This window comes from Chroicocephalus ridibundus, chromosome 1 (genome assembly GCF_963924245.1).
Source record: "Chroicocephalus ridibundus chromosome 1, bChrRid1.1, whole genome shotgun sequence".
Taxonomy (NCBI): Eukaryota; Metazoa; Chordata; class Aves; order Charadriiformes; family Laridae; genus Chroicocephalus; species Chroicocephalus ridibundus.
The window spans coordinates 29,133,035-29,157,154 of NC_086284.1; the positions used below are offsets into that span (position 1 = coordinate 29,133,035).

The 24,120-nt window shown below is 39.0% G+C and overlaps 1 protein-coding gene across 5 annotated transcripts in view; it reads right to left on the reverse strand.

Annotated features, from left to right (window-relative positions):
- DCLK1 (doublecortin like kinase 1) overlaps window positions 1-24,120 on the reverse strand; it is a 253,203-nt gene that overhangs the window by 56,052 nt on the left and 173,031 nt on the right. For 2 of the 5 annotated variants that reach the window (XM_063332780.1, XM_063332771.1), the window contains exon 6: window positions 12,515-12,609. In XM_063332780.1, coding sequence (XP_063188850.1) covers window positions 12,515-12,609 — 95 coding nt within the window. Of the gene's footprint in view, window positions 1-1,393; window positions 6,284-12,514; window positions 12,610-13,529; window positions 13,820-24,120 lie in introns of those variants that run through there. The other 3 variants (XM_063332806.1, XM_063332788.1, XM_063332797.1) reach the window with 3 other exon arrangements.

Consider the following 24,120-nt stretch of genomic DNA (forward strand, 5'->3'; position numbering starts at 1 on the left):
GCCCGGAAATGGAGCTGACAGTCCGAAGTTAAATTTTCAAGCTGAAGCACTTTGTTTTATTAGGATCCTCTTATTAAGCTGCTGCACTGATTGCACATACACTCATTTGATTTGTGTAACAAAGCAGTTCCGAAAGACCAACATAGTTTCCTACATAGTACTTCACAGTAAACTTAGATCTAACCTCTGCTGGCTCCTAACAGCTGCTTCCAAAGCTGAGCCATAATTCAGACTGTAGGCTCACTCAGCCTTTGGCATCCCCCAGAAAAGATTGATGATCTAAAAAAAATGTATGTATCAGATTCATGGTATCGGAAGTTGACCTGTCATTACTGTATCCATACTGCGGTTAACATGAAAAGTTACATGTGCAGTAGTGCAATGTGAAGGTTTCCTTTTTCCTTTTCTAAAGTTAAACACAGGCAAAATTTTCCGCTCAACTACAGAATAAAAACCGAAAGGCCATCAAAGGAGGTTCTTGTTTCCTCCACCTAATTAAGGGCACAGCACAAACACTACTTTTATTTTTAAATCTATTTGAGTTGCATTTTAAAAGCTCTCCTGCTATTCTTAACGGTTGGTACAGACAGAAACCTCGATTATTTTCTATCTTTTTTTCCTCATTTCTGTAGTGCTGTTTCCTTTCTATGTCTGTACACCTTTTTTTAGGCAGGCCTATTTACTAGCAACAAAGAGGGTTTCAAAACTAGAACTTTCATCAGACGCCAAGATCCCTCTAGGAGAGTGCCTGAACATCAGCCGAAGCGTCGGACTGGCAGATGACATGTCAGAAACTGTAACGTCTCTCTTCCCTCGCCCCCGCCAAACAAAAAATAAAACTAGGATACAGCTATGTATTTTTAAAGAGTGGAAAGATATATCAAGAAAACAAGGTACTTATTTTAAAACACCGTGGGTATATTTCAGCATTCTCGGCTTTTTACAGGCATATTTTCCTAATACTTGTCTTAAGAGGAGTCTGCTCTAGCTGAGTTGTCAGCAGGGAGCTGGTACCTTGCTTTGGATACAGTCTACTAATTTCCCACTTCATACTTTAAATTTATCCCCTTGTACGCACACAAACTCACCCACAAGCAATTCAAGGCAGGTATATTTACTTTCTCCAAAAGACCCGTTAGGAATCAAATTCTTCCTTGAAGGATCTTTTACATCTGCACACTAGCGCCTAGCGTTTATTATTTAAAAAGGTACTAAATGCATCCTCTATTTAAAGGAACCCTTTAGGGTGCATGAATCCCATATGCTTATACTAAGCAAACTGTTAGATGGACAATGTTGGTCCAGAATGAACAAGCAATACCAACTGCAAGTATTTTTTTAAAGCCTGTTAATCACATTTCCAAAATAAACTCACTGAACAGCGTGTATTTTTTAAATATATTTATTACATCGCTTACAATAATCTACAGTAATGTTAAATCTAGCGAAACAACAAATTGCAACCAGGATGACATGGGCAAATATGAAACACAAGTACAACACAGTATGATGAAACAATGGCACAAAAATGAAGGTGATTTTCTTCAGCTGATTATATGAAATAAAACATTCATCGGCATTTATTTTTGCAAGTTTTACATTTTTTTTCGTTGATAAATCAACAGCTTTCTTTTTGGTTTCCTGCATCACATTAATACAAAAAAGGTATATTTTAAAAAACAAATATCCAAGCACTTTTCTTTAAAAAAAATAATTGTATGCATAACTTTGTAAAATCTTAAACTTATGTTGTAAATGTGCCAATATTTACAATATCATAGTGCAACTAACAAAAATGAAGAGGCCTTAGCACAAACATTGTTAGCTCCTCTTTCGCTAGAGTCCAAATTCCAAAACACTGTATCGCAGGGCAAACCACAAACTAATTACCTCATATAACACCGGACAACAAGTACACGCTGAATACAGTACGGCTTTTTTTCATACTTCACGGCTGAGGGTTAATTTAAGCAAATTTTAATATAATCAACATGCGCAAATACAGACACTAAAAAGTATACGAATGTGCATGTGTGCACTGCATGTGTTTTTAACCCTTGGTTAGCGTGTGCGTACGCAACACATGTATCTACATACCCATTGCCTTCCGCGGGGAATCGGGGGAGCTCAGCCAGGCTGAAAGATCAGGTGCGAGGTGAAAGAGGCAAAGCCGAGCTCAGCCGAAAGGTGTTAGGACAGCAAACAGGGCTCGGAATAGCCTCTGCTCTGCTCGGCGAGCCTGGCTTTCCCCAGGGAGGGCTTTCCTGGGGGGGCCGCACACCCGAAGAGGGTGACAACCACTTGCTGGTTTTGCTCTGCATGCGGAGCTACTGCTGGCCGCGTGACATAAGGTCCTTTTTCTATTGATCTCATCCCATCACTAACAGATAAACTGAGAGTGAAGATTACATTAAGAACAATGTCGTGTTCCGTTGTATACCATTAATTGGATACAAGAAAATCACAGACAACATTAATCTAAGTATTTATCAAGTGATGAGGTAACTTAGCACCATAAAGATTTTCAGTTTGTTCATTTCTCTACTGCTTTTGATAAAGCGGTAAACTCGGGTTGATCAGAGGTTCTTTGCTGTTAATCCATTTTAATATTTAGAGTTTGAGGACATTTTTTGTAACGTACTGCACTATATAAAGTTCACAGTGTGAAGTACGAAACCGTAAAAGCAAACACTATTATTTATTTTAATTGTTATGCCACACAATCTCAACCCAGGTGTTCTTCAAGGCTGTTTAACATCATGTATCCTTTCTTGTAATATACATTTATAGCCCCAATATTAATGCCCCAGATTTTTCCATTTTACAGCCATATATGCCCTCTGAAAATGATTTAAAGAGAAAAATAACTAAATATAATGTGCTGTTGCTGAATTATTTTACAAATTGAAAAGCTAAAAGCTATTTTCACATTGGATAATGAATATTAAAGTTTTTACTGATTTCAACAAAAGAAATTCCAATATTGCATGACTTAATACACTGCAGAACAGTGCAGTTCAAGAGGAGAAATGAGTCTGAACATGTCAAAATAATACCATGTAAAATTAGCGATTAATGTTTTGTCTGTGTGTGTGTATTTGTGCGTAAGGTCCTATCCTTCCCACCTTGAAGTCAATCCTGGTTTTGCCAGTAACTTAAAACTGAGCAGAACTTAGCCCTTGTTTGTACATGAGGTCTCTTAAAATTGTACAGAATTCCCCGGGGGAGCCGCTCAGCAAGTACAGGCTGGTGCAGCTCCGCTGACTTTAACAGAGCTACAGCAAATCCCACCAGATGAACATCCTCCCATTAATACGTTTTCCCCACAAATGCGTTTAAAATCACAAATGTGACATAACTGTGCACGGGTTTCAAAGCCATTAATCTATGTATGTGCGTGTGCGTGTGTGTGCATGTGTGTATAAATATAAACATACACATTCTGTGCTTCACATGTGAACTTTTTTTGTTGCATAAAAGAAGAAGAAAAGAGATTTTTAAAAAAACGAACAAAGTTGCAGAAAGCATTAGGGAAATAATCACAAGTATTCCTAAAGCTCAAAGGAAAGCAAAGCATTCACAATCTATACAAGACTCTTTAGCTACATCATAATCACCTTAGAGTAGGCACAAATAATGCAGCATCCAGAGAACTATAAGAGGTTCCAACACTATAAAGTTGCTTAAGCTATTCCGTTATTTAATGAAGTCGATGAAATCTAGGGACAAACTAAAACCTGTGCTGTTGCAAGCAGAACTACAGCATCAAGAAACACAATTTCAGTTTCACCCATAAACTGAAACCTTCTGGTCTTGCTCAAAAGAAACATTTCATTTCTGCTCATGTATAATGGCAATTACATTCCACACAAAAGGGACCTCAAAGTCTATAAACAGTGTACCTTTTCAATCTCTAAGGGACTTTCATTCCTTAAATGAAATATTAATGATACATATTGCCCCTGAATAGCCCCTTAATACAAGTCATATGTTGAAATGATTAAATGTTATGGACTAGCGTATTCTTTGAAACAGTCTTGATGGAAAACTCGCTATGATAACAATTACTGATATAAGGTCCATTTTTCTTTTCCACAGCTAAGCAAAGCCGTGGGATTCAGGTTTGCTGGCAATCTGCGCTCCCTGCGCAGAACAAACATTCTTAATAAACTGCCTTAAGCAGCAGTAGCCTGGATGGGAGAGGGGAGGAAAAATAAAATTCCTGGAATTTATTTTCTTTACAGGGAAAAACAATTTTCAAAATGTCAGTAGGTATTTTGTTCAGTCTGGTGGAGTTGTCCTAATTTTTGGAAACTGATCCCAATGCACTTTTACATGATACACATTTCTTGGGATTAAGTAATACATTTCACAAAGACATTCCCTCATAACAGGCAAAAAATACAAGTAACTTCACAGCTGCGAACTTTTTCAGTAGAACAGGACAGCCTTAGGAGCGGGGCATGGCTTGGGGGGGGGATGGACCGTTCCTATTGCTGGGAAAAGTTTTAGGTCTGAAGTCTGAAGCAGGAACGGCAAAACATGCGTCTCAAAATGGAATGACCCAACTGCTTCAGCAAACCCGGCAGATCAATGACTTTCTCTCCAGGTGATACTGGAACCAAGTATTGAAAACAGAGAAGGTAAGCTTTGTATTCTGCTGCCTTTTTACTTCTTTTTTGCAAATATCCTCCATAGGGAAAATGATATCGGTACAGCGAAGCCATAACATCACACGGCAACATTTTCCAGCTGCTGAATTTTATTATCGACACATCACTGTAATCGTTTCGCAGCATTTAAAAGTTGGCATGAGGCAGCTAAACATTTTCTGCTACTAAGTAAATTTTCCTGATTTCAAAATATATTAAATCATCACCAAGTAGCTCAAAAATATAATCTCTATAGATTTTTGTGGAGGATCAGAACCACACTAATTTTTAATTCTTAAATCGTTAGTGTTTGAGATGCTGAAAGGAAAGGTCTAGCAAGACAGTAGAAGTGTGTGATCACTACACTATGGGCTTAAATACAACAGATAAATTTTAAAAGAATATGCAACATGCGATGGGAAATACTGCTATTACTTAATTTAAAGTAGACTAAGATTCTCACAATAAAGCAGCAGAAAACAAATAAAATTAGTAGATATTTGTTAAGCAACTGGTTATAATGCGTGACCTACTTTAACGCTAAAGGAGTTTTGCATATTCATGCTGTACAAAATGACCAGCTCTAGAAATTAGGAAAACGGAGAAATTAGGTCAATAGGAGGATGATTTACAGTACCACCGTTTCTGTAGGCTTGCATTTAAAAAATGCATAATATGTCTTATTACAGCAAATAAAAAATGATGTTCCTGTCCTTAACATAAGTGAAAATAATAACTGGTTTCTCGGGCAAAATGTGCTTTTCCAAAAGGTGTCATCATCCGCGTGTCAGATGACGCTGCTAGCCAGCAGGCCCCCATCTTTCCTCGTTTAGGAATCTGTCCGTGTTTACTTGCGACAACACACGGATGACCAGCATTAACAGCTCTTGCCAGGTAAAACATTCATGTCGTCTGTGAACACCCTTCCGTTTGCAGTCATCGGATGGCAACGCAGTGAAGAGAACTCACACACTGCTTTGAAAGCATTTGCTTTTTGTCCTGTGACCACACGGGATTTCTTCATTTTCTTTTCATTTAGAGAAAAAGACTAAACTTAGAGTGTTCCCAATGTGCGTGTCGGGCTCAGACAGCGTGCTGCAAGCACTTTAATATGGCAGGTTTTTTTCTTTTCTGCATTTTACCTATTCGCTGGTAAAAGCAAAGCGTTCATTAACTGTTCATACCAAAATGAATAAAGATACCTATGTTAAAAACAGAACGTATAATCAGTACCTTAGATGATAAAAAGAGTGCTATTCATAAATGTGCCCATTATGGATTTGTGCGTTATATTCACCTTATCTAATCTTCGTTCCTTAAAGTGTGCACAATGCTGTTTTGTATTTGATGGACACATTCAATGGCTCATTCATTACAAATCCTCGCATTAAAATGCAGTGGTAAAGCCAAAAATACCCCCACACGCTAGAAATAATTTGGCCCCATGTTTTTCATATTAAATATGCAAAACTCTTTTGTGCGATTCACTATTACTGTAAATTAGCAGCTATTCTCTTTAAAAATGTTAAACCTTCACCAAATCACAAACCATAAACATTGTTCCATTTTCTCTTTTACACTGAGTCTCCTACTGAATCCATATCATCCGAAGAGAGTGGGCGATACAGGTCCTGTAAGATGAAGTGCAGTATAGATTTGTTTATTGTGTTTGATTTGTTGCACTGCAACTCTTACATTCTTTGTGTTACTGTGGTCCAGAGGATAGTGCTTAGCATGAAATACACATATTCTATACAAGCAGATTTTTGGCTTAATGCCATATAATTATTTTTCAATCAACAAATAGACGGTTAGAAAATAAAGCTGGAGTTTCAATGTACAAAATATTCTAAGAGGCAATTACTTTTTTCTTTGATTCTTTCCCATTAAACACTATTAAAAATATATATATATTGTTCTGGAGAGTCTCCTAATTGTTTGGAAACTTGGCAATCTGAATTTAATCTTAGAAGGAATATATTTCCCTTTCTGCTGTTTCGCAAACAGCAGAAGGAAAATAAGTGCTTACCTTACACAAGGTAATCAAAACTTGCCACCCACTGGTGATATGGCATGGATCCAGCAACATTTGAGCCCCAGAATGCTGACGCTGAATATTGCCGTTACCTATACTGTACTGACAATGGTAGCTCTCTTCCAGAGTTTTTCTGTGTCTGAGCGTGTGTGTAAAAAGACAGGATGTAAAATCCCCCCGTCACCGGCTCTTTCTGACGGTAGCCAAGCAACCGGCTCATGACAGCAGAGGGAGAGTCTGAGTGTACGGATCCACTTCAGTTTTTCAACACCCACTCCGAGCATCCTCTGACGGATCAGACAATCCTCAAATGCCAGAGGTGTCAGGGGATGACACATTGCCCTGCCCAGCCTACACAGCGCAACGACCCTCGCCAAGATACACAATAGCACTGAACGAGAGAAGTTCAGCGGGGAGAAGCAGGAGAGGACAGAGTACTATCTTTTTAAGGTGAATTAAGCACAGCTGATGCTTTAGAGAGGCACCTCATAGGCAGGTGCCCAGCACATCTCATAGGCAAGCTCTGAGACCTTCAAGCTGTTTCTGGGGATCCTTTAGGTATAAAACATATTTATGAAATAAAAAACAACTACAAGAAAGCATGAGAATGGGAAGGCTGACGGGGCCAGCTTTAGGGTTGACCTTGGTTTGGTGCTTTTTGTTTTTTATTTTTAATCACAGGAAGATAACTGAGACCAAAAAAAAACCCCCACAAATCTAAAAGCTATACTATAAAACAAGGACTACCTAAACCGAATGCTTTACAAATTTCAAATTTACAAGGATCTCAATAATCTGTGCAGGTTCATGTTTTATTTGCAGGCATGATATAAAAAGGGATAAGTCCTTTAAAGGGGATAAGTCCTTTAAAGGGGTTTTTCATTCCCAGGAATGCTTATTCTGTGTGTATTTTGCCAATGGGCGTGTGTAGATATAGTAGCAGACATGTTAGACTGGCAGACTGAAAATCAGATCTTAAATACATTTCTATTTTGTTGTGAACAATCTAGCCAAAAGAAAAAAAAATACTTAAAAGAAAAAAAAAGTTACTTAATTATTAGAATTTTCTTTTGAGCATATACAGTTTTAGAATTTCTAATATATAGTACAGAAAAAAAATAATTTCTATTTGACAATGGGGGTAACACATCAAACTTTTGAGTCTTCCAGGTGAGTGCTCACTCCTCTGAATATTAAAAAAAAATACACTCAGAACCTACAAATAAGATATTTGTGTGAACTGACTCTTAACATTTGGGAAGTATTTTCGGGGTTACTTTCACAACTCTATGGTTGGTTCAAAGTAAAATCATGCACAAGATTTCAGGATCATATTCTATGTCCTTTCATATACTTTTAAATACTTGAAACTTTTAAAAAGTTTTCCTTTCTGCAAGAATTTTTCTTGCCTGCAATTAGCCAGAGATATATTTCTGAAAAATATGAAGTGAATCTAATCATTATATTACATATATTAATAAAAAGACAAAACTTGCTGAATGAGTAAGACTTCTTGGCCACATACGACTCAAAAAATCCTCATATACATAGAATTCAACAACTTCGTTTGATTAGTCAAGAGGTACCTTCAATCTAATTTTTTATTGTTCTGTAGGTTGTAGTCTCTAGGGAAGTAGAAAAAACATTTAAAATAACGGCAAGCAATGGAAAATCAGGTATGAAGTATAGAACATTTCCACCCTAACTGAAGTAATGACTCTGTTTACAAGACAGTGGAAAAACAAGCTCATAAACTATTATAAAGGCTAGTTAAATAAAATGTGGGCGTCGCTATTACGTATGTTTATTGTTATGATTGCCATGTCACCTTTTCTGAGTCTGCATCATTAACTGCTCTCTGTTGTGGTAAGAAGTATATGCATGCGCAATACAATAACTGCCTACTTCAACTGATATAAACCTGAATTTCAGATGTTTTTATCCTCTGTGGAAATACACAATTGACTACATAGCAACTTAAAACCAAGAGTCTTAACTTCCCATTTAAGAATAAATATAAAGAAAGAATTAAAACATTACTATTGTACACAGGCTGCAGGTTTAAACACTCAGAAGCTTAGAAAAACATAAAAGTCCCAACGATTCATACTTCACTTTCAAGTCCTTGTATTATGCTCATGAAATTAATTTTCAAATATTACTTTCCTCAAACATACACTGAATTTTGCCCAAGATTATCAATACATAACTTTCACTGATTTCTGAATTTCTTGAAACAACTCAGTCATGTGCATATGCAAGTGAGAAAGGATGAAACTTCATCTTTCTATGTTCTGGCTTTTGAAGATAGAAAATTTTATTTGTAGGGTTACAAGAGTACCGTTTTCATGAGTATAGTACATGTATCACAACAGCGTTCTTGGCTTCATTTATATCAATGGAAAGCCTTCCATCAAAGGCCAGAACTTATTTTTTTTAAAAAGTTGAATGATGAAATGTCAGTAAGTAAGAAGACTGATCAATCCCTATTTTAAGTTGCCTAATACACTCCATAATTAGAAGGAATTTTTTTTCTTGGGAAAATTCTACCATCTCTACTATTTTTACAGGCCTTTACTATTCACAGGGAGAAATCCCTCAGTTTGTTGAAGTACCTTGCTTTTGTGCCTCTGAATTCTAAACATGACTTCCTCTCACCTGTATTTCTCAGGAAAAATGCTGGCAGCCTGCCCAGACCCCTGAGCATTTTGATGGACCAAGCCTACAACTCCCTCATAGCACTCAGATGGGGATGTTGAAGAGCTAATTGTGTAGTTACATCAGGGGGGATCAGACTATGCTAGAGTCAACGTTCCCTGTTGTCTTCCAGACCCAGTACATACCACTGGCATCCCACGTACCTGACGGCACGAGAGAAGAGGCGCTCCTCTAACTCTAACCACAAAGAGAGAGGGGCACAGAAAAAATGAATTACAATGCTGAGCTGGCATTTCCAGGACCCAATACCTTATTTCTGCTCTAAAGCAGTAGCTCCCTCATAGAATCATAGAATTGTCTAGGTTGGAAGGGACCTTTCAGATCATCTAGTCCAACCATCGACCTCTAAAAAAGCATCTCTAAACCATATCACTAAGCACCACACCTACCTGCCTTTTAAATACATTCAGGGAGAGTGCCTCAACCAATTCCCTGGGCAGCCTGTTCCGATGCTTAATAACCCTTTCAGTGTAAAATTTTTTCCTAATATCCAATCTAAACCTTCCGTAGTGCAACTTGAGGCCATTTACTCTTGTCCTAAAACTCCATATAAAGAGAGAAACTCAGACCAGTCAGAAACTTAGCCAACACCTTGAACCTCAGACCATGGCTCTAACAGCCAACACTCTTCTTTTGGGGCAGGAATACCTCACCTCTCAGCAATGGGGACAAGGGGGACACTGAAATCAGTCTCCTCTCTTGTAGGTCTATCACGTGATACCAACACTTCAACAACCTCTTAGGGAATAAACCACCTCCTGCAGCTGGCTCATCTGCCCTGTGGCTGAATCCATTGAAGACAAAGCAAAATGCTTTGGGTTCAAATTTGGTTTATGACAAAATGGTTCATAAAGTAACCTGTCCTCTAAATAAAATTTAAATGTCAACATACAAAAGACAGTACTAAACCAAAACAGAACACCATTTATACTGCTAACAAGAAAATTAAGATTAGTAACCACTGTTTAATGGCTGTTCTTAGATCTAATTTAGTCATAGGAAAACCTCTAATGACAAAATATATTTTTACACTGAACTTCTAGCTCATTCACTTCACAAGTTAAACATAAAAGGAGTTGAAATAAATTCTCAAAGCAAGTGTAAAGTTTCCAACCCTGAACTTTGAGCAGTTGATTTTGCAACCCAAATAATATTATTGCAATGCATTTTTACATGATTGCAATCTATTTTTACATGAATGTATTCCATGTTTCATCAGGTAAAAGAAAAAATCTGTCTAAAAGAAAGCCAGACAAGCACGAAGGGTCCCCTACTGAGGTCAAGGGGATGGATATGAATATCTGAGAAGAATTCAACTCTTTTAACAATCTCTAATCTCTCCTGTAGTTTACTTCGATATTTATTTTCTGTACGGTTAGCAATGTGATTATGTTATCACTACAGAGCCCTTTGCATCCATAATACTGCCGCTCAGTGATCCTGTTACACTTTCACATAGGGAACCCAGATAAGAAGAAACTCATCCACTCTCCTCTTTGCATTTGAAAGTCAGAAACCCCGTGGACAAATGCCCTTTGCATCTAATGGTGCTGACCACACGATTCCAAATCACCCATCCACAAATGGTAACAGAAAAACACCTCTTCACTGTGGGGAGAGAAGCATCAGCCGTGGGGAAGGAAGTTTAAGAAAGTTACCAATACAAAGAGACAGCTTTACAGCAAATAAAAATCTACTGTATGCTGATATTATCCATCTAAACAGACATCCTTACATCACCAATGTATAATTCATTTGGAAGACTCTTTCTTCTCTCTTCAGTGACTTATTAATGATTCATTAATAAGCTTGGAGAGAAAGAGCAAAAAGGTGTGGAAGACATTGCATTCAAAAAGATGTTAGTACCAGCTTACCCAACTGAAACTTGCATCTTTACTCTCTGTGCACCAGATGATGAAAACCATGACACTACCCTGAGGCTTCAAGCTGCTGCTCACTGGCTGTCTCTACACTGCAGGATCACAGTCAGCTTCCATATCTATAAACAAGTCACGGCAGAAACCCATGGCTGTATCCCAGCCTGGGGTAAGACTTGGGCACGCACAATTCCTCAGCTCCCTGGTATCCACCAGACACAAAGAAGGGTACAGAGGCTAGAAGGGGGTCGTGCCATGCTACAGCTATTCCTCACTTGGATATCTGGGGAATCAGGTCTGCACCAGCCCCTAAAGTCAAGCACTGCCAGTTTTGTACATAATCCCCTTACTTTGAGAGACCCAAATTATGTCTTTATTTAAAAACTGAAAAGGCAGAAAAAGCATGTGTTCAAACTGTGTTTATAAACAAGTCTGAGATACAGAGTACTGCCTTAGGGAAGCTTTCACTGAGAACTGATCACAGTTTAGAAAATAGCAGAAGAGACGACACATAGACATCTGTCCCATTGCTTTTAAAAAGATACAATTAATTAAATCAGCATGTGGAGCCTTTTGGGTTGAACAAGTAATATTTTGTTAGAGGGTTACAGCAGGAACATAGGTACTACCTTAATTCTGGATGCTTAGCGACACTGTAGATTCCTCTATACATGATAACTAGTGGGAACCTACACCTACTAACAACTCTGGTCCAGAAAGTGACTGACAAGTCCCCTGCTGCCTGGGTACTGATAGTATCTTCACTGCACCAGGCTATGATATCACAGCTAATCCATAGCTAAATTCCACAGCGCATTCTTTCACCTTGCTTCAAAATCAAAGCTTTTTGAAGGTTTTGCGAGTGACATAATGCCCATGGCAAATTAAAAATAAAAAAAAGCCTCTGACAACGTGAATGTCTCCTTCCAGTTGTGAAATGTTTGGAAAAAGAAACTAAAACAAAACAAAAAAAAGTTTTGCAAAAAAGGAGAAAGATACTCCTGGTTTTCCCCTCAAGGATGAACCAATTCCCAGCATACTTAGCATTTTGACAGACACAGAATAGTTGTATTCCACTTCAGAGTGTTGTACAAACACAACAAGGACTGCAGCCAGGCTCTTCCACCCTACGACTCTACACACAAGAAATCAGTGGGGAGAAGGCTATCGGGTAATGGCTATGCCGGATTCTCCCCAGCCACGCTCAGAAATCAGTGACCTTATTTCCTTACCCTCTGTTTCCGTAGGCTTCCTGGGCTGGTGGGAGATGGGCTTGGAGACTTCCCAGAGCGGGGAGTAGAAAGCTGGCTACCAGGGGTTCCATTCACTAAAAGGACAATGAATTGAAAAAATAAATACAAGGCATTATTAAAAGCAAGGAAATAGTTAAATCAACATATTTCTTTTCATTCTTTGTTGAACCGAGTAATGTGCTTTTGCTTAATGTTTTAAACATTAAATAAGGTAATTCACAAAAGAATTGTTTCCTCAGAGTTTTGGCTCATGATGCCAATTTTTATACAGAGTGCAAGCAAATGATCAGCAAACCTGAAAAGACTGTTTAGTCAATGTCAGAGAACATGATCGTGCCTTCTTAAATTGCATTGTTCCTGTGCTTGAAAGTGATGGGGTGCAAGGCGCTTTGTTAACCTTGCTATATGTAAACCTTTTCATTCCGTTTAGTTCTGGCTTGAAGTGCTACCCACCAAAAATAAAAAGCAGCATTGCTTGCAAGAACAAATCTGCCACTTGCTGTTCCTCACTCATTCATTTGAAGAGATTTTTGCAATACTTTCTGACCCAAATATCACCTCAGACTTAACCCAGAAGGGCGTTCTAGAGGCAAATAAATTGGATGAAACACCTCAAGCCTGACTTAAAGCAAACCATCCCTTTCTGAAATAAGTAAGTTCCTTCAGATATGTCAGTGCCTATCATATTAGAAGCATCTTTTGCATGCATGTGACATTATCCATTAAATTAACAAAACAATACCAGCAGAGGACAGAATTCTACTACAAAGAAATCACGCAGGAGGCTATCAATAATGTTCACACCGAAGCACTGATAGAAACACTACAAAGCGTGTACCACATATATATGTAAATATTCTTAAACAAGCCACTGTTATATCACAGTCCATATTTGTCAGCACCAGGGAAAAAAAGAACCAGCAATCAGATTCCCAGATTCTGAATCTTAGTCGAATATTTACATACCAGGACATCAACAAGGCATTTGACTTACCTTCTATGAGTTCTAACATGGACAAAATCTTACTGTTTAACCTGATAATAGCAAGCAGCAAAAATCCTGCTCTGCACTAAGCCAAGCTGTAGCCAAACTGAGAAGCAATGGGATTAGTTAAGGATAGCTGGGGCTGCTCACAGAGTGAGCTGAATGCGATGCAGGATTCATAAGCAGAAGCCTTTTCTGCGTAAGGCTGACGTCTTCAGAGCAGCAGTGGGAGGTGCAGGTGCTGTCTTAGGGCTACATCAAAGGTGTCAATTAAGCATAATGCTGCTGCTTCACAACGCTGAGCCACCGCAACCCCCACTCGCTTTCCATGGAGCCCCGAAAGCCTAAGCAATTTTATATGCTGTGCACTGAATCATAATGAGGTGCCTTTGGGGGCAATATACCAAATGACTCATCCGAAAATCAAAATGACAATAACTCTTGTAAAACCTCGGCTGACTGGCAATCTAGCAAATGCTAACTCCTTTGGATAATACAGTAGGCATTTTTAATAGATTTTTCTTACTTTTTACATAATACATTGTTCTCACTGGCTAATACTGGGCCCGCACATTATAAGGAAGAAACATGTATACCAACCACACCACACACATAAATAAAACACACTATACTGCACGATAAATAATGATCACTTCATAGTGTTTAGCTGCTATGAATGATCAAATCTCAACATCACTTTGTGCAAGGCATTGTTTAAGGTAAAGGCGCAATATATCTGTATAACCATAGGAACAAGATACACTAATTGGATTTAAAAAGACTGCTTTTATAGAAAAAATTGCATTGCACTCACCTAGGCTTCAAATTCCCTTTGTACAGAGGACAATGGTTTACACAAATCAGCTCTGATTTAAATGTTGTACTAAGTGTGTGTGGGAGAGCACATGCATAGGGACACATTCACTGAAGTTCGTACAGTATTCAGCAAAACACCCCATAGGTCTGGCCAATAATGACTAAAATAAAATTTATTATCAATACTTCTGAAATCATTCAGGAAAAGGGACACAAGAGGACACTGAAAATGACTTTCGGGATCTCAAACTTCTAAAGTTTTAAAGGGCTTTTTATAAACTAATATGGTATTATTTAGAAACTAGTACTAAACTACTACTATTCACATGGAGCTAGTCCTCAAGACTGCTCAGTAACAAGACGAGCGCTCTGCCTTCTCTTTAAACCAAGCAGATATTCTCAGGTCTTATTATTATAAGAAAATATAAGATAACAGACACACTTTAGTAAACCTTGTAGCTCTAGGCACCAGTTCCTGTTCCTTATAGATTGACTACTTCCCTATAACTTTCAACAATAGTTTTTCTTAGAATTACTATTGCAATCATTCTGTCCTGAAGACCAAGACTTTAGGCTACCAAGTGGAACCAGACAAATAGATGCAATGGCGTATTTGACTCTTAATGTGTTTCTCACAGGTTTCCTACATCCCATGTTGATGAGTATCTATTTAAGATGAAAAAACAAACTACTGTAAAACCTAAAAATTACTCACTTGCCAGCACCAGAGTATCCAGTGTTTAAGCTAAGCTCCAAGGCTGTCCCCAAGTGCCCCCAGCACTTTTTAGAAAGGAAAATTATGACAGTTGTGCTTGTGTTGGCCATCTATAATATGTGAAATCAAGTTCAAGGCCCTCAGGGGATTTAAGTGGAGTTTCCTCACCTCCTTACCTAGATCCAAAATACAAAGGTGCTGAGTACCTAAAGCGCATACTAGGATTTTTGTGAGCATATAAGGACTGTCTATGGAGAGCTCTTTAGGAAACTCTAGAGATGATAATTAGCATTGGGGATGAGATTTCTTTTACCAATCTTTAGGTCCCTATTGTGTAGGCTTCTACATCTGAAGTAGTTTTTTAGATCTTATTTTAACCAAGTTGCTGGCATAGCATGAGTTGTATCATCCCCAAGCAACCATCTAAAACAGACCTGATGAACAACGCACTAGGAACATCCACTGCAGTGTAGACTTCTAAAGCTAGGCAAGATGAATCCAAACTCACACACCTAGAGGTTTAGGATATGCTGGAGATGAAGCAAAATCATCAAAATTCTCCCCACCTACCTTGATGGATTTCATGCCGATTGGAGAACTCCATTAAATAAACTCTGATGACTGAAGACCATACAGAGTCTACATTAGAGTCAGCCCGAACAGGGACTTCTGTGCGGTGGGTTCTATTCCCAGCTCTCTATATGCATCTGCATGACATCAGACTTGTCATGTCATCTCTACTACTTGTCTACTTAGGCTTTAAGTTCTGTCAGAATGAACTCACTGTGGACATCATGTTGCTCTCCGTACCTGGAGATAAACATTACTATTACTATTATTAATGTAATGCTTAAGACAGACATCACAACAGGGAAGAAATGCTAATTCCTAATAATTCCCCAGTCCACTCCAGGGTCCTCCTTTGTTATCTTCCCGTCTATGGCTTGCTGGCCATTCTACCTCTGACGCCAGTTCCTTGACATGAGGTGCTGTAGCCGAAAGGGACTGGACTGATTCTCACACCCTTCCTGAACTCCATTTACAATCATAACACCATCTTACATATGCAGCTCATGACCAGATAACCTGGCAACAAATATGTGAATGAAATCTATAACATTTAATCATAGAATCATAGAATTATAGAATGGTTCGGGTTGGAACGGACCTTAAAGATCATCTAGTTCTAACCCCCCTGCCATGCATTCCTGAGAAGTACAGGAATATAGTCTAAACTGCCCTAAATCCCATTTCTAGGTGGAATGCGTTCTGGTTGGAAACTGCATTCCTGTCCAGTATCTGCACTGCATTTCTCACTGACTGATACAGCACATGTTCCTACAAGGAACCTTGATGTAGATAAAGACATATGAAATTGGTAAATCACTGTTGTGATTAATCATGTTATTGAGTGAGGCAAGAGGTTTCTTGTCACTTTTTACTCATAAAATGGCAGGGGTCAGAGACTTCAGCTTAACACACAGCGCCCTCCCATTGTCTCATGAAAAAGATTTATCCGTTCAAAATTTCAGAGGTGAAATACACATTAAAAAGCTAAAACAATAATAAAATTATTGTGGCTGCTCTGAGCAGACGTATGCAACTGCTTAGCTGTGAACTCCTTTCCTTATTTTCCGCCCTTGCTGAGGATGCATAGGAGGACACGAATCTGGCTTTCTATTTGTTTTTCCAGCACGTGGCACGCACATGAAGGTAGAAAACCCCACAACATACAACGCTAACGCTGGATATCATCAGCTACTGAGATAAATGAAAAGTAAGTTTTCATTTGAAGGTGTTTATAAACTAGTGAAAATGATGCAAATGGAAAGTACTTTGATAGCATTCCAATAGGGCATCATTTTAAGTGATAAAAAGTGAGAAAAGCTGATATAAAGTATCAAGTGCTGGTCTGAGAAGCTGCCAATGCCACTGCACTGTATTAAAATCATACTCTCCTACAAAACTGCTTGTTGATGTGTTAGTATCTTGTACTTTATAAAAAACGTTGAGATGTCTCTGTGTGTTTACCAAAGTGGTTTGCCAAACACAAAAGTGTGTGTGAAGAGGAAAAAGAAGACTAAGGGAAATGAATGATGCAGGCTTGTTTGCAGCCACAACTTATTCATGAGGACAGCCAAAAGTAAAAAATGATTTACAGAAGACACAACATGTGTAGGTCATATTCAGCAACTGTTAGCTAGAAAATGGTGATGTCAGATCACTAGTGGACCTTGTCTCAATTACTCCTGTAGTTTGTCACTGTCTTTTCCAAAACATTTTTCTCTCAAGAAGATTATGTAGTTACAAAGTAGTTAGGGAATAAATCATACCTTGCCTTTTCTTTCCTTCTGCTTTTATATTTTACTTGTATACATCTCGTCATCTTTGTCTTTATTGCAAAGAAGAGAGCTAGTCCAGAGTGACACATTAAGCAAGCACCCTCATTATCACTCCTCAGTAAAGACACGGCTTTGTAGATTCTACCTTAGAATCACAGAATCATAGAATCATTTCTGTTGAAAAAGACCTTTAAAATCATTGAGTCCAACAGTTAACCTAGCACTGCCGAGTTACCATTAAACCATGTCCCTAAGCACCACATCTACACATCTTTTAAATACTTCCAGGGATGGTGACTCAATCATTTCCCTGGGCAGCCTGTTCCAATGCTTGACAACCCTTTCAGTGAAGAAATTTTTCCTAATATCCAATCTAAACCTTCCCTGATGCAACTTGAGGCTGTTTCCTCTTGTCCTATTGCTTGTTACTTGGGGGAAAAAAACAATACCCACCTCTCTACACCCTCCTTTCAGGTAGATGTAGAGAGCGATAAGGTCTTCCCTGAGTCTCCTTTTTCTCCAGGCTAAACAAACCCACTTCCCTCAGACACTCCTCACAAGACTTGTGCTCCAGACCCCTCACCAGCTTCGTTGCCCTTCTTTGAACATGCTCCAGCACCTCAATGTCTTTCTTGTAGTGAGGGGCCCAAAACTGAACACAATACTTGAGGTGCAGCCTCAAGCGTGCAGGGGAACAGTCCCTTCCCTACTCCTGCTGGCCACACTATTCCTGATACAAGCCAGGATGCTGTTGGCCTCTTCTTGGCCACCTGGGCACACTGCTAGCTCATAATCAGCCAGCTATCGACCAACACCCCCAGGTCCTTTTCTAACTGGCAGAAAGCATGCAACTGGTTGAGAAAAATCCCAAATAACCAGCAGTGAATTCGTTTTAACTGCTGCTGAAGTGTCCTTTTCAGATTCAATCTTTGCTAAAGTTTATGTCAAGATGTTTTGCAGATCCAAAAAGAACATCTCTCTGCCATTGAAGACAAGGCTTAACGGACCCATACAGAGCTTTCAACTCATTAACAGATCAACAGATTAGAAATGTCAGCAGAGGGGATCACCCTCAGGTCAGGTTTATATTCCCATCCCAGCAGCCACCAATACCCAAATCCCTGTAAGTCACCAGTAGCTGTGGTAGCCGCAACATGTAACCCAGACAGTGCAGAGCTCAGCAGGGCCTATAAACCTCACACAAGATCAGCCCACGCTGATCTCCATGGGGTGGCCACTATAATGCTACATCTACCTCAACCTCAAGTCAGCTATGTCCGCACTATCAAGCAGTGCTGCAGACATGTAGATATTGCAGACATGTAGATATTGCAGACATGCCCAAGATCTCAGAAGACAGGAACCTTCCAGGAAAATACAGTTCCCTAGAATCCATGAGTATTTTTTTTGTAGCCTCAGAAGGTAAGTGCGTGCCTCTTGGTTTTTTCTCTGCACTTCATCAGAGTACAGCTGATATCCATGACCTTGGCTGCTAAGTTCATGTAGTGCCTAATCTAGAGAGCATCTACATGTACGTAAGATTTAATGAAAATCTCTCTTTCAAACTGTTTTCCCTAATTGGAAAGACTAAGATTCTCAAACCAGCCTATGCAAATGGAGTGCCAACGCTGAGGATTTTTCTTCATTCAGCATTTAACTTTTTAATCCTTTAAGAGGGTTGAACTATTCAGTCTAACCAAATCTATTTCTTGTACTAACTCTTGATTTTTACTACAAGCTATAAAATTATAGAATTGAACATTTTAATGATTAGTATCAAATATAAACACCATAAATAAAAAATTAAAAGGAAGTCAGGATCAAAGTAAAAATCATCTGGATCTGGAAATCCCTGGGTCTGTAGGATGACTCCATCACTCCCATGGGTTTGTACTCTTGGCTTCAGGAAAGTTTTGCTTCAGCTTATTTATTACAAAATCTGTCAGCTGAGTACCTATAACAGTGTGAATAAAAACATGTGACTTCGCCAAAGACAATATGATATGTCGTTTTCCTTCCTTTGGGATCCAAAGACCTTCTTGAGTCAGGTGGCTGAAGAAGGGCTGTTTCTGGATAACAGCCTAGGGATGAACTATCAAACTAAATGAAAACATACCTTCTTGTGGAGGAACACATCTACTTCTTTTTTTCTAACCAGATGAGAAAAGTACAAGAACCTGCTCTAGAGAAGCCTTCAATAAGATTTAATTTCCATATCCTAAACCACTTTTTTTCTTTAGGGAACACCTACACTTTGGATCAGGCTTTAGTCTGACATGTAGCTTCACAATTTCTTTGCCCAGGTGCAATTTTTTTTTAAAACCGCACAGCCCTTGGTAATATGACCTACTCTGTCCATTCTTCACATGTGTTCCCTTTGTGATTCGGAATAGATACGCATCATCCCAGTTACTCTTGAAATAGACAGCTGTCGCACTAAGTAAGTGAAACTGCGAAATAACCCTTCTTAACACCAAACCTGAATCACTGTTACAAATAAGATTCCAAGCATCTGAAATATTTTGGGTGACAGTTTGAGGGGACCAGGAGAAAGCTCAGAGGGCAAGGGAAGTGAAAGGGAAATAATTTTGAAGGACGTGCTCAAACTGGAAAATAAACGCAAACAAAACAAAAAAGTATCTACTTTTGTTAAGAGCAAGTCTGGAAAATTTGAGTTGGGATTTCAGAGGCTAAAACCGAGTTCACCTGAATGCAGTATCTTTCCTGAATTTAATGGACCGAGGGTACAATAATTCCAGCCACCTCATGCTGCTCTTGATTTGACTAAAAATAATGATCATGAAGAAGTAAGAGCTGCTTTCTTCACATCTCTTATCTCTTCACCTGCGCTGAGGCTGCCACCAATGGTGTTAATTGGGAGCTGGACAGAAGCCAACAGCTACTAAATAGCCGTCAGACATTCATAATTTTCAGTCACCGGCTATGGGCTGATACCCGGTCTCACTGAAATCCAATGTCTCTTTTATGATGTCTTTTCCCAAACAATATTTGATGCCAACAGAAAAACATCAAAGTGTTTTACAGGCTTTAAGAAGACAGGAGGAAAAGTAAACAGAGGCAGGATTATGTATTGTGCTTGGAACCAGACTTCAGCCCTCTGCCTGCCTGGGAGGTCACGCTACCTTTCCTCTGCTTCTCTTCTTGTTCCTCGCTTCTCTTCTCTATTTAGACTGAAAGCATTTTGAAGCAGACAATACCTTAAAAGCATTTTCAAAAAAACAGCGAGCAATCCTCCTGCAGTGAGATTTCTGTCATGTGATACTGTTTTGAAACACTGTCAGATGTAAATAAAAAAACTGAACAAAACATCTAATAACAGAGGAGTCAGCAGTTATCACAGATCTTCCTAGCTTGCATGTACTCTTTTAAGAAAGAAGTATTCTGTGTTTTTATAGAAAAATAGGATGCATCTGCTCTCAGGAGCCAGGTAGGCTATCAGGAAAATATGAGCACACTAAGCATAAGCATATGTGTTAATCAACAAAAAAAGGAAAAAGCAAGGACGGAAGAATGGCGAACACCATCTATAGAAAAGCATACATTCCTCTTAAATACATCAAGAAATTATGTAAAACAGACTGTATAGCTCAAGACAGGGTGAGAGTGTGTGCCTCCCATTCCCTCCCAGACTGACACATATTTCAGTGTGTCAGTCCCTTACAGACTGACTCATATTGCTCTTGAACTGGAGACATTCAAGGCCAGGCTTGATGAGGCTCTGAGCAATCTGACATAGTTAAAGATGTCCCTGCTTACTGCAGGGGGGGTGGACTAGATGACCTTTAAAGGTCCCTTCCAACCCAGCACATTCTGTGATTCTACAATATATCCTTGCCCTCACTTAACCAGAGCACAGATTTGAACCTGCAGGGCACTGAGCGATCATGTAGCCTCTGGTATCGCTAAGGCTCTTTCTCTGCAACCCCGCAGCCTGCTTTCCTCCCGCAGCTCCACCCTTTCCCCCGTGCTGCCATGGCACTGTTGCGAGACAGTATTTTTGGTCCTGTTGTTCCCATGCTGTTACTGCCATGGCCATGTACCTGCAAAGCTCGACAGTGGTGTTATGGCAGGTTCTATATGGGGCTTTCAGGCTTGCCAAGGATGCTGCCTTTACAGGCAATGGCGGGAGAAAGGCACCTCCAAAGCATGAAAGTTATCTAAGACCCTTGGGAACGTCACTAAGAGCCCTTTACCCACTGTACCAGATGAGATGATGAGGGAAATGGTTCTCTGGAGCAGTGGCTGGCGGCTGGCCAAGGACAGGGGACACTGAGGACCCTTTACATGCTCCCACACATAGTCAGGGGCCACCACGACAAGATGAGACTGAAACAGAAAGCTCTACACAGTAGAGGTGAGGGACTTCAAGCAGGATTTTCTCTAAAAGTCGTTTGTTAACATTACTGAATTTATCTTCAAGCACTGGTTTTGGTAAAATGGTATTGCTCCAAACTTAGAGATGTGAAAATGAGACACAGGTATTAAAGAAAACCAACAAACCAACCAACTCCCCCAATTCCCCAGAATAACCCCTTTCATTTGTCTAAGCAACTTCAGAAACTATTGGGATGAATTTGGGCAAGTTCATGACCTCATGCCACTATTTGCTCAGAACTAGGGTCTCGTGGACTTCACTGTATTCATAAATATTTAGTTCAATCCAAAGCTTGGCTTAATTCACTTACCGCTTGAAACTCTGTGTCAAAGAAGGGAAACAGTTCTTGAGGATGTTGTTTGAGTGCTTAAACCAAAGCAGACTGTCTACATGTCCTAGCCTTATTTACACATCCATTTCTCTAACAATGGGGAAATGACCCAAAGACTGTACCTTCATTAACTCTAAAAATGATGAAACCCGATCAGCTATCCTGTGCTGGATGAGAAGAAAAGTAACGTTGAATACCTACATTAAAGACTATACCATACGATAGAAGCAAACAGGAGAGAATTAAGGGTAGCTCAAGGATATCCCTTCATTTTAGGATTTCATCAATTTTAATATCCAACTTTGAGATTTTTACATTTTTTTTAACAAAGTCTTTGTCTATGCAACTTTCCGTTTTTGGACCATGTATTTATGCATGTGTATTATCTTGACATGGGCATGAATTGATAACTGAGGCAGGCATCTGATCCTTTTGCGTAGCAAGAATGCACAGACTTTTCAAAACCCAGCAAGAATCAAACAAGAAGAATCAGATTCTTTCTAATTAGCAACATGTTCTTCTCCGTACAGCTTACTTAGCTTTTTCTCAAGGGTACACTATTAATAACGTTTTCTGCCTGCCCTTTATTCCTGCTTTTATCAACTTTCTTTCACGATACAACTCTTCACAAAATGATACATCTTTCTTTTTGGAATGTGTATGTATTGCCTTTCATCTGAGCAAAGAATCCATTGCTTTTCTTGAATATTTTTTATGGTTTTTTTTTATGTTTTTTTTTTATGTTTATCCTTAATGAATGAAAAATCATTAATAGTAGTTTATAGATGAACTGAAAGCAGTTTAAAAGCATAGAATAAAAAATACATATATATACACTTAGCAGTAACAACATGATAACAAAATCATAACTTCTACTTATGCACTAGTCATTCAGGAGACCAATACTGAGATGTTTAATTTAAACAACATGGAAAAAATCATCTGCTCATATATGCACTAGATGGTAATTTCTCTATTCTCTTACTGTCATAGCTACATGATTCCAATAAATAGGCAGTATTTTTAGGCCTACTGGATGGCAGAATAGCGAATTTTTTCATATTGTCTGCATTTCAAGGGAGAACTTTGGGTTTTATTTAACAATATCTAAGAGTTAGTGTTTCCTTTTCTTTCCACTGTTGTTTTTTTAATGCAGTGCCTAATATCAAATTGCGTATTTTTAAAATCCATTCATTGATTTTTTTTAGTTTTATGTGATCTAAAAACAATTCTTGAGGGCAAGTGCCCACTTAGTAAAATATAGCTTCTTTTTATGACAGTAATATCAACGTAAATACTCATGCGATAGGACAAGGGGTAATGGTTTTAAACTAAAAGAGGGTCAATTCAGACTGGATATAAGGATAACATTTTTTACGATGAGGGTGGGGAAACACTGGAACAGGTTGTCCAGAGAGGTGGTGGAGGCACCATCTCCGGAGACATTCAAGGTCAGGTTGGACGGGGCTGTGAGCAACCTGATCTAGTTGAAGATGTCCCTGCTCATTGCAGGGGGGTTGGACTAGATGACCTTTAAAGGGCCCTTCCAACCCAGACTATTCTATGCAAGGTCAGAAACAGGCTCCCTGTAACATTCACACAATTTGACTTTGCTACTTGCAGAAAGCAAACACAAAAGGCACAGCCAGACAAACCAGATCCATTGTCCCCACTAAAAGTAACTTCTATAGAAACATTTTCAATTGTTTATCTTTCTTAAACTGCAACAAGTTGAATAGAATAGAATAGAATAGAATAGAATAGAATAGAATAGGATAGGATATTCCATTAATGGATGGGAAATTTCATCTGGAAGGGACCTACGATGATTGTCTAGTCCAGCTGCCTGGTCACTTCAGGGCTGACCAAAAGTTAAAGCACATTATTAAGGGCATTGTCCAAATGCCTCTTAAACACTGACAGGTGTCAGTGCCTAGAGAGGCATCGAGCACCTCTCTAGGAAGCCTGTTCCAGTGTTTGACCACCCTGGGTGTAAAGAA